Below are 11349 nucleotides of genomic sequence, written 5' to 3'. Positions count from 1 at the left end.
AAAGGTGCTGCTGTCAGCCTCCCTTATTGAGGAGGGAAGCAGAAACCCATGGCGTTTCGAGGGGTGCAGATAAGAAGTGGGCCTCCTGTCAAATAGAGCATGATTAATTACCCTCTATCCTGGCTCCCGCTTTGATAGGAGTGTCTTAATGGTCTGCAGGCTTGCGGATCAGGTGGTGACATTCCCGTTGGGAGGTGAGAATGCCCGCTGTGGAAATGCCATGCGTAGGGAGAGATTAGATCAGCTGTGGCACGGGCAGAGGGGAGAGGTGGTTTCCCTCCTCTTTACCTTTTTATTTTAACGTTGAGCGCTTGGGACAGGCTCAAACCAAATCAGTGAATAAAACTTCCACGCCGTGAGCTGGGGCAGCTTCGCGAGAAGCCAGCCAGGGTTCGTCCTGGGAGAGGAATTCAAGCAAACCGGGAACTGCGACAGCGCAGGGTTCAAGTTGATTTGCTCCTATCCCGCACTGCTGATTTGTTGTTGAACTGATTTTTTTTTTTTTTTTGAGCTCTGTTTAGCCCGGGAGAGCGGGGAGATTATTAATACCAAGTAATTACGCTGTCTCCTTTCAAAGAAACATGAAGATCCCTTCAAAACTTGGTTCAGAATGATTTTAAATCGCTGTAGACTTCCCCAGTCTCCTGGAGAAAACCTCTTCCTTTTGGCTGTCTGATACTGTTTCTTTTCCGAACGTGTTTAGAGTGGAAGCTGGAAAGAGCAGCTCTTTCCTTACCTGTACAGGTTGTGGCTTAAAACTATTTATTTTTCACTCCAGAATGTGCTTTATTGCATTTTGAATGTTGCAAGAGTAAGCGTTGGGGATTCTCGCCTCCTTTGTTCCTTACTCAAAAATGGACGCTTCTGAAAGTAAATTGGATGGGGGGGTGTGGGGGGGAGGAATGGGAGGTGATTGAAAAATGAGCGCTCGGGGCTGGGTATAATTAACTGCTCTTTGTCTCTTGCGTGCAGGACAAGTCATGGCTTAGGCTGCTTGCCGGTGGGGAACTCCCCGCAGTGGGCACGGCTCAGCAGGAGGAGAGGAGAGGAGAGAGCGGCCCTTGGTAGGGGATCCCCATCGTGGTGGACTTGCGAAGCCGAGCAAACCCCTGCAAAATGAGAGGGGACTATCATTTGGTTAAGAACAGTCTTAGGGGTGGTTTTCCTCGTTTGCATCTTCGGAGTTAAGCGTAAAGCTGAAGTCTGGCTAAGGTAGGATGAACAGCAGGGAGAAACCCATCTTGGGTGGGTGAGGAAGATGACTGTCCAAAGCTGAGGTCCCTTTTAACAAGCTGGGTGCTGAGCCCCAGCACCGAGCGAGTGGCTGTCGTAGGAGCGGAGCCTGGGGGTGCCGATGGCCCGGCCAGCACCCCCAAGATACTGGTTCCTTGCCAATAGACGGAAAAAAAAGTCATTCGACGATTATCTGGAGTTTACAGCTTCCTCGGACCCTTCTTAAAGAACTCTTGAAGGGTGAAAGAAAATCAAACAGTTGCTCCTTCAGCCTCTCCAGTGTTGGGGGACATAAGGGACATTCAAGCCAATCCATATAAGCCCTGTAGGCTTCTTTTACGTCTGCGTGAAACAGAAGAGGCTTTTGAGCGGGGTGAACCAGCTTGGCAGAGGGGACTGCTTATTTCCCATGAAGGACAGAGATGTTTATAGTCCCAGTCCGGCTTCCTCCAGGGAAACGCTTTATTCCAGAAATCTGAATTGTAGTTACAGCTGTCTTCAGAAAAGCAGGAGCCCATGGGCTATGGGATGATTCCTCCTTCTCCTTCCAGGGTCATTCTTGGGCTTTTTGTCTTCTTCATAACCCTTCTACTTAGCGAAAGGGGGAAGTAGGTTGTCTGGAGTCTTACAGCCTCTACTCTTGGGCTGTGCTCCCACCCTGGGGTCTTTGGCAGCAGGAGTTTGCCTGCCCTAGAGTTTGTCTTCTTGAGGTCTCCCATGCTCATCAGCTGTGCATCGTCCCTTTCTCCAGTAGAAACAGATTCCTTGCCCCCCCTCCCTTTGGCCGATGCCTTGCAGGAATGGCTTGTACTGGGGTACAGGCTGTACTGTAGCTGGGATTATACTACAAGGAAGAAAAGTCGTTTACCAAGAAAACCGGGAGAGGAGCCAGGCGTCTTCCTCACCCTCTTCTCGAGTCGGGCAAGGCTGCCGGCTCTTTGCAAGCACGGTAGGTACAGCGTTTCTGAGAGCCGGCAGAATAGAGAGGCTTGAAAGTACAGTAAAATGAGTTTGCCATCAAAAGGCAACAAGTCTTATGCTGTGCCCCCGGCTGCTGACCTTTCCCTCTGGAATTCTCCCCTCTGACCTCCGGATCATTAATCCTGATGCTGCCAGATGACAGTAATCCATCATGGCCCCTGACAAGCCTTGCAGCCGCCTGTGAAAGGATCCGCTCGGCTTCAGCATCCAATCGTCCCATGATACTCGTTTTTCAGCCTTTCCTGTTCCGAGCGCTGGGGGTTTCCAATAAAGACTTTATCGCCTTTCCTCGGAGCGGGGCTGGGGGAGGAGAGGGCTGAGGGAGCGGAGGCCTTTCCGTGCTTCTCACCTCCTACGAAACATGCGGAGCCCTGGCTTGCTCTGAAAAGTACGCTTAATTTACCAGCTCCAAACCCCAAATCGCTCTTTGCTAGCTCTGGGGGCTCTCACTTGGCGTGGTACTCGGAGAAAGCGTGGGAGGAAGATGATTGCGTCTCCACGCTCAAGTGGTAGAAGGCTGGAAGTCGTTTTGTCCCTGCTGTAAAGTTTCTCAGCCTGCGGAGGGAAATTTTAAGGGGGGGTCGGGGGGAGAGCTGTAGGATTTAGCTTAGTTTGTAAAGGTACTAATTAAATTTCGGGGCACTTTGGTCTGCGGGACTTGTTGAAAAGCAAACTTGAGGCAGGGAAGGTGTCAAAGGGGTAGTAACGTGAGGCAGGGAGGTCAGGTCTGATCGCTGTTTCTGCTCCAGCTATGAGCAGGCTCCCTGGAAATGCATTTAAGCCTTTATTTCCCACTGATGTGGATAACGTTTGTCCCTTTCACGGGAGCATTTGGATAAATATACTCATGCACCGATTCGAATGCTGAGATGGGTGAATCTAGAGAAGAGTAAAACCGCATTTAGGATGAACGCGGGATATTCAAAAGTAGATATTTCCTTATAGTTGTTTATTAGCGGCTTGTTTGCCTGAGGAGCCTTACCCATGACCCTTCCCTTTCACTCCCCATCTGGTCACTGTCCGAGGAGAGCTGGATGAAAGTCCCCTCTGGAGGAGTTAATGCCATTCCCTAAATTGGATTGGGGAGAAGTTGGGTGGCTTTGAGTGGCGCGGGGTTGCTGGAGGAGTCGGGGAGAAGGGTCTTCATCCTTTCCCGGTCGAGCAAAGGCTCTGTTGGCAGCCTGGTGCTGGTTAGGACACCCCAGCTTTCCTCGCTGCTGGGGCAGAAATGCTAAACTATTAACGAAGGGGCGTTTTGGGGTGGGGAAAAAAAACCCCACCCCTGGCTTTTCCTAGAGACCTCAGAGAGAAATATTTCTGCGCTTTTCATTTGGAGCGGGCTGGGTGTAACTGGTTCCCGTGGCTCAGCTGATGAATGATAACTTAAGGCTGGTAACATGATCGCTCCCGGCCCTCCGTGTGTCTGAAATGACGCTGTTAGCGTGCTCTTAATCTTTGCAATAACACAGGGAGACAAAATGGTGGCTGAGGAAAGAAGGAAAAAAGAAAACAAAACAAAACCCACGAAGCTAAACCGAGGATGGCATTTTGGCGGGCTGGCCTTTCGGGAGGGACCAGCACCGGCTCGCGACGGCCGGTTGGGATGGATGGAGCTGCAGCGAGTTTTAAAACAGTTTGGAAACGTCTCTATCTCTGCTCCCCGAGGGAACTGTCGTTTCTGAAATGCAGGAAGAGGATCTGATGCAGTTTGTGAAATTACTGCTTTGTGGACTTTTCTCTTGTGGGTTTTAGGGAAAGGGGTTGTTGAGACAAGGCAAGGAAAAGAGGATGTGATAGATATAAAATGACGCAGCGTGCAGACCAAGCCTGTTCAGGTTGCTCTTTATGGTTTCTTACGGTTTAAGAGTTAGTAACTTGGTGAAATTGAAGGTGACCCTTTTAAAGCTGGAAAAAGTTTACTTTTTCTATTTAACATCTCGTTAACCTGTGGGAATTGGTACCCTGAGCTAATGCGTAACAGGCTTCAAAAAGAAAAGGGAGACAAAAAGAGGGGGGAAAAAAAAAATTACACTTACATGTATAATGAGGACATCTGCAGAGCTGAGCTGAACTCCTTTTCACTAAACAGAATAAAACCCATTTATAAGGGCCATAAACCGCTCTGCTTCGGGGCATTAACCGAATGGCTGGCTGATGAGCAGTGGCAGAAGTCTCCCCTGTGGGTCGGGTATTCCATAATTGTCCATTACAGCGCTTCGCGGGCTTTCCTGTAGAGGCTGGGGCTGACCATTGTGGCAGACAGGATACTGACCTCAGATGGACGGCTCTTTGATCCACGACACTATTTCCTATGCGAAATAAAAGGTTTGCTACATCAGCATTTTTTTTTTTTCCCCTCCCGTCTTCCTCTCCTTGCCTAAATCTCATTAGTTTGACCTTTTCAAACCCCGCGTGCTTTATCACTTTAAGGTGCTGCTAAAAGGGCGCTATCGGGTTAAAAATCCCCATTTTTCTTACCTGTTAATCCACAAGATGACAAAATTGAAGAGGAAGGATAGAGCCCTTTCCCTCCCTGCCCCATCTATCCTCGTGAGGATAGTGCAGGACCTTGGTTTGGGCTCCAAAAAATGCTTGGATACCTGGCGCTTCTCCCAGCAGCCGGTGAGGGATGCCCGGCTTTGCGGCGTCTGCGATCAGGGACGCTGATGCTCCGTTAACGCCACCATCGACACCCTTTCTCTCACAACAAGTGAGAGTGCTCGGGCAGCCGCGTTGCGATTGCTGCCAAGGTACACGTGTGGTTCCGTCGGTGTCTTGTTTTGGGAGCGCGTTCCGGGGGGGAAAAGGAGTGGGAAGGTGAAAACGTTTCGTGAGAGCAGATGCTGTAGCAAAACATTACACGCGTGCGTGGGAGGGAGGACGGAGGTAAATGCGCGTGGGCGAGGGAGATGCTCTCAAGTGCCGCGTATCCTTTTCTGTCACTGTTCCCAAGCGATAGACGATAGCAAATCCTGGGAAGCGAGGGAGCTGAATCCCAGCGTGTGAGTCGCTGGAGCTGCCTGGCTGCTCAGCCCCTTCCTGAGCACGAGCCGTACAGATTTTTATCTGAGATTGCCCTGGGAGCTCATAAAAGATGATTCCTCTGCGCTGCTCCCTCAGCCCTAGGATCAAATAGTCCCTACTTCCCCTCTTTCTATTTTAGAAGTTGCTTTTAGCTGCGGGTTCTTATTTGTCTGATAATTGCTTTTGCCTACAGGAAAGGAGTTTTTCATGAAAAGGACGTGCCGTGTAGCTACACTTCTCTGGCTCATTTACCCTTCGAGAGGCCTCAAGTCCGGCTACAAATACTTGCCCGAATTTCCTATTAGAAAGAAGATCGATAGCCCCAACCCGCCGGTTTTCTTGGCCTCGTTTTCTCTCTGACTTCCCATTTCCTTCCCTGCTGTTTCCCTGCAGGAACTCCCATCAATCGGATCCCCATCATGGCAAAGCAGATCCTGGATCTCTACATGCTGTACAAGCTGGTGACTGAGAAGGGAGGGCTGGTGGAAATCATCAACAAGAAAATCTGGCGAGAGATCACCAAAGGCCTTAATCTGCCCACCTCCATCACCAGTGCCGCGTTCACCCTTCGAACCCAGTAAGTCTAGAAGGTCTAAGAGCGCGGATGTGAATGCAGATTGCAAAGCAGGGGCTGGGATGGAAAAATTGAGACCAAATTCTACTCTGTGGCCGGAGGGGAGCTGAGGAATTGCTTTATTTATCCCCCTCACCCAAGGCTTGCCCGTTTTCTCTTCCTTCTCTTATTTTCCTTAGCAGTGATCCTTCCTGAACTCATTCCGTTTCCATCCCTTCCTTCCCTACGGATCCCGTCGCCTCCTTCCCTGTGCCTCCCTCCGTCCTGTGCCTTTCTCCCCTCTTTGGAGCTTAAACTCCTCGGGGCAAGGAGGGTCTTGCTCTGTCTCCGAAGAGCGCTTGGCACGGCGAGGAGGGAGTGACTTGTAGGCATCAAGTACAAACTTGATCATTTCCACTAAGTTGTGGAAACTTGCGCTTAGCGCCTACTTACTGTGAGGATTGTTTTCCTGACCTGCGGTACCTCGGGTTGATTAGGCAAGCAAAACAAAAAAAAAAAAAAAAGGCAGAAGAGGCGGAGGAGAAAGAATGGTTAAAGTAACCCTGCTGTAAAATTTCAGCGGCGGGGGCGAGGCCGCGCTTCAGCAACTGGAGCGTGGAAGGGTGGGCTCTGGGAATCCGCACCCAGCTCTTCTGCAGCCTGGGTTTTCTTCAAAGTTAGTAGAGCCCCTGAGTCGCGGAGAGGGAAGCTCCTTGCTATTTCTACAGCCTTTGGTACCAACAGGCTGGCTCCGCTGCGAGCGTGCGTGCCAGAATTCAGGGAAAGCGGTAAAATTTGGTGCTGCCCAACGCAAATGACTTGGACAAGGGTAATTCCTCAAACTTCCTTCCTTGCTCGAAGCGTTACAGCCCAAGATCTTAATTCTTATAATTTGAGATAGTATCTCAGTCGCAAAGGCATTCTGGAGGATTCTTTCCTCTGGGTGGAGCAGTACGTAACTCCGTTCTTCGCAATAAACATTGAGTAACCTCAGAGTTTCTTTGAGCGCGCTGTGCTTCGCACCCAAACTGCGCAACGCTTAGCAAACCGACCGCCGCGGTGGTCATCGCACGCAACCGAAGACTCCAGATCTTCAGAGGGCCTCAGGCTGAAAGTCTTCCCGAATGCCACGCTTGTTGCTGTAGCCTGTAATTTCACGTTCTGTTGAGAAACCTACTTGAGTTTCCCTGCGCTCGCCTCTCTCCCAGGTATATGAAGTACCTATATGCCTACGAATGCGAGAAGAAATCCCTCAGTTCTCCTGCCGAGCTCCAGGCTGCGATCGATGGCAACAGGCGGGAAGGCAGGCGGCCCAGCTACAGCTCCTCTTTGTTCAGCTACTCGCCCACCACCACGGGGCCTCCTTCCCTCCTGTCTCCCCCAAAGATCCGCTTCCCCATCATCGGCGTCGCGCCGGGCAGCGGGACCAGCAATCCTCGGGTGTCTCCAGCAGCAGCCGCCGTCAGAAAAGGTCAGCTACTTCTACCCGCGGCGGAGAGGGTGGCTGGATGAAGAGGTCCAGGCGCTGGAACACAATTATTTTTCCATTTAGTTCACCCAGACTAGTTTGGACGTGAGAGTGGCGGAACTTTGGGTGGCTCGGGGCTTGTAGAATATTCTGCCAGGGGTTTAAACCTTTGCGTGCTCGCTTTAGGGAAGGGCTGTGGGATGGACGAAGGGACTCTTTCCTTTTTCTAGGTGACGGTGTGCCCTTGACCGTGTCTATGCCAAATCGTATTGCCGTGCCAGTGACCTTGGCGAGCCAGCAGGCGACTGTGGCGGCGAGAACAGCCACCCTGGAGCAGCTGAGGGAGAGACTGGAGTCGGGAGAGCCTCCGGAGAAGAAGGTCTCGCGGATGACAGAGGAGGAGAAGTGGCTTGTCCAGCAGGCTCTTCAGCGCAACCTGTTCAGCATGGCGCGGCAGATCCCCATGAAGATCAAAATCAACGGCAAGGGTAAGCGGCACCTTTAGATAACACGAAAGGTCTTTGCAGACTGCGGCAGGGAGGGAACTGCTCCCAGTATGGCATGTCAGACATCTCTTTACGCACGGGCTCGATTGTCTCTCTGGCTGGTTGGCAGAGGTCACCATCAAGAAGCGGTTAAAATGGAGCACGATAACAGCAAAGCTAAACCGTAGCAACATTTTTTTTAGGTTTTACTTGCCACTGCTGATTTTGTTCTGTTCTTGCTGACGCGTAATCCAGGCTGAACGCAGAAACACCCTAGCTGTGTTCCGAAAGCTCTGCATCTAAGCTGGTAAAACCCACTTGACCCATACAAGACGACCCTCGCTCTGAGCTTATGCCCCTCCTGTGTCGATCACGGCGAGACGGCTTCAGGACTCAAGCTGTTAGGTCTCCACCGCGCTCGCGCTGTGGGGAATTACCAGTTGCAGTTGTCGTTAGCTCAGTCGTCCTCGCAGCAGTGCTCCTTCCTTCCCGGGTTGGCTGAAATTGCTTTGGGCCACGTATCTGACCCCCTCGTGGTTAATTTGTGGTGCATACTTCCGATCCGAGAGCGTGGTTTAGCCCGGCCAAAGGCAGCCCTGCGGCTCCACAGTAAATAAGGTGACTTTTGGAGGGGAAGCCCGTCATGCGCTGGATGCTCAGCTTTCCCCTGCCCTGCTCTCATCTGAGCCTCACGCCGGCATTGTGCTGCAGGGAATGTTTTTCTGTCGTTTCCCGGGTCTTTTAATTGAGCGTGGAGGTAACAGCTTTTTTTCTGTAGGGTTAGCAGACTGCAGGAGAGAGACGCTCAGCTTTTAGGAATCCTTTGTCAGGTGTGATGAGGAGGTCACAAAGACCTGCGTATCTGCAGGGTGGCCCTACGCATCCCGGGGCTTTTAGGCAGTCAGGTGATTTCTACCAACATCTGCTGCATCGCTCCGCGCAGCCTCCGGGCGAAGAACTCCTGGCAAGGCTGGGTTAGAAGGTCACGTATAAGCAGCATTCATGGCCTGGGAAATGCGCTCCTGAAATGCTTTGTAAAAGGGGAGTCACCCTGTAAAGGTCACATTGTCAGAATCAATACTGTTATATAGTGGCTTCAAAAGCTGATTAAGTGCTGTGGCTCTTCTACCTGTCCTGGGGGCTGCACTTCACCGGACAGCAAAGCCTCAGAAAATATTCAGTCCCAACAGCTGCTTCCTCCAAACCTTTTGATCCGTTAAAATTAAAGGTCTCAGACCCCCTATTAATTGTACATTTGGATGTAAGCACAAGGCCAGGCAGGTTTGGCACGGCGTAGAAGAAAGGGAAGAGTTGTTTGGGAGGCCTTTTGCTAGCAGTGCTGGTAAATGCTTTACTGAGGTGCTTTGCCAGAAATCTCTCTCTCTATATATATATATATGGCGAAGGGTCAAAGAGGGTTCCCCTTTGAAGCAGTAGCAGCTTGCTGCGGAGTTAAACGGGATTGGGACTTCCCATAGCAGTTACCGCCAGCTATGCGTCCACCCAAATTTCACATTTACATAAAACCGAAACAAAAGCCAAAAATAGCGAGGAAAAGGGAATACAGATTTTATTGAGTAACGTTCACTCCCTCTCATCTCACTTCATTTTTATTTTTCTTTTTTCCTCTCCACCCTGAACTTCCTAAATCAAAATGCCAGGAACAATTTTAGTCTCCACAACTAGTAACAGGCTGAGGGCTGAGCCCTAAGGATTCCACGGTACTATTCCCACCTTCCTTAGCTGACTGCGGGCGAGTCTGCCCCGTCTTTCGTGCCCTAATTTTCCCAATTGCAAAATAAAAATAACAACTGTGCTTTGTAAGAGGCGCTTTTGAAAAGCACCGCCTGAGCTTATCGTACCTTGATAGCAACATGTAGGTTAAATGTTAACGATGTCCTTCGCATTCTTTGCAGGGACAGCGGACTTGCTGTCCGAGCAGACTTGAAAGGAGCTCAAAACATGCATTTTACATGCAGCGTCAGAGCCTGAGCGGACCATCTGCATAATCTCTCTCTCTGTTTTAATAGCCCAGTGCCCCAAAACCAACATCGGCTGGGCTGGTAACCATGACACGGCCGCGCAAACTCACAGCGTGCATTCATGGGCGGCAGAGAAGCAATCCTACCACCCGGCCTCACAGTTACGGGTTGCTTAGCTTAGAGGTTCAGAAGTCTCCGGGAGAGTTTGATGTTCAGTTCCCCTTAAACATCAGCGCAAACTGAACCCCTGCTCTGCCTTGGCACTTCCAGAGCTGCTTAGAAAGGACTCTCCAGGCTGAGGACGCAGGGGGGAAAAAAAAAAAATAAATCAGATTTCAGACTCGTTGTAGGGGAAGCCAAGCCCAGCGCTCTTCGGTTGGAGTCCCTGGTGCCGTGTCCCCTCCCTCCAGCGGCCGCGGGAGCTGCTGCAGTCTCAGCCCCGCACAGGGAGTCCCACCAGCTCCCCGAGAACCTGCCACCCCTCAGCCCACGGGGGAGAGGACTGTGCGTGTGCTCCCGGTCTGCTGCAAACACAACGTAAATGGGGTCTCGTCTCATCCGCCGGCGGCTTTTTCTTTGGAGGGGATGGTCATTTGGCCCTCCAGTGGGGAAGTTTGGGAGAGGTTTGCTAATGCCGGTGGGCTCCCAGCCCACCCTCGGTTCACAGCCGAGCACTTAAACACCTTTGCAGACTCACAGTAGGACTGGAAGCGGACATGGCGTGGGGATTTCCTCACCAAAGAGGAGACAAAAGGAGGGCGGCGTACACCTTTCGATCATCTCTGGGCAGCGCAGGGCACGGGGCGGTTACCCTCTAACGCTGCGTCTCTTCTTTCTTGAAAGAAGATAAACCAGACTCGGCAGCGGCGGCAGCACTGAACTTGTCACCTAACGGCATTGGGAGTATTAACATGTCGGTGGAGATTAACGGCACAATTTACGCAGGTGAGAAAGAATCGCCGCCGGGGACGGGTAGAGAGCCGGGCTGGGGGCGCAGAGCGGGAGGCGGAGGGGGTGCTGTGCTCCCAGGGGCCGGGCTTTCCCAAAAGCACCGCGCACACAACCTGTCTGCCTTGGGAAGCTCAGCAGGAGATGGTTTTTGTTCTCTTAATGTTTGGTCCTGGGCAGTCAAGGTGAATGAACGCTCTTTCCTTGTGGTGGTGGTTGTTAGTTTTAAAATTTTAAGGGAACAGACTTCTATGGGGTGTTATCCCTCTTCTCCCGAGGAGTGGCTTTACTCGGCTTTTCCTCAGGCATCTCTGGGAAGCACAAATTGTGCCCTGTGCTCTGCTCAAGCCGTTTCACTTCTGCAGGTCACGCGCAGAGCCCACGCGGGGGGCCTGCCACTGCCCTGCGATGAGAGTTGCTGCTCTCCTCCAAAGGCGTTGAAGCCGTTTGGGATCTCTCAGTCCTCTGTAAGCAAAACATCCCCGTGACAGAAGCTGCCAGAACAAGTCTCAGAGGATCCCTTCTTACACCCTGGTTGACCCTCTGATCTGTCTCCAAGCCTTCTTGTCTTGCGCTGAGCCCCTTTCTGTTAGGATGAGGTCTTTGGGGTTGGATAGACCGCTCTCAGCCGCGCCACCTTGTAGTCCCAGTAACCCTTCTCTTTCACTCTCTGTG

General features: G+C 51.5%; 1 protein-coding gene across 1 annotated transcript in view; it reads left to right on the top strand.

The window, feature by feature from the left end:
- ARID3B (AT rich interactive domain 3B (BRIGHT-like)) overlaps positions 1-11349 on the top strand; it is a 41941-nt gene that overhangs the window by 20823 nt on the left and 9769 nt on the right. The window contains exons 4-7 of the mRNA XM_009880969.1: positions 5632-5815; positions 7000-7262; positions 7490-7747; positions 10570-10671. Coding sequence (XP_009879271.1) covers positions 5632-5815; positions 7000-7262; positions 7490-7747; positions 10570-10671 — 807 coding nt within the window. The remainder of the gene's footprint in view (positions 1-5631; positions 5816-6999; positions 7263-7489; positions 7748-10569; positions 10672-11349) is intronic.

Source organism: Charadrius vociferus, unplaced genomic scaffold, assembly GCF_000708025.1.
Source record: "Charadrius vociferus isolate BGI_N301 unplaced genomic scaffold, ASM70802v2 scaffold933, whole genome shotgun sequence".
Classification (NCBI taxonomy): Eukaryota; Metazoa; Chordata; class Aves; order Charadriiformes; family Charadriidae; genus Charadrius; species Charadrius vociferus.
The sequence above is the reverse complement of the archived record's forward strand: the minus strand, read 5'-3'. Positions and strand labels throughout refer to the sequence as shown.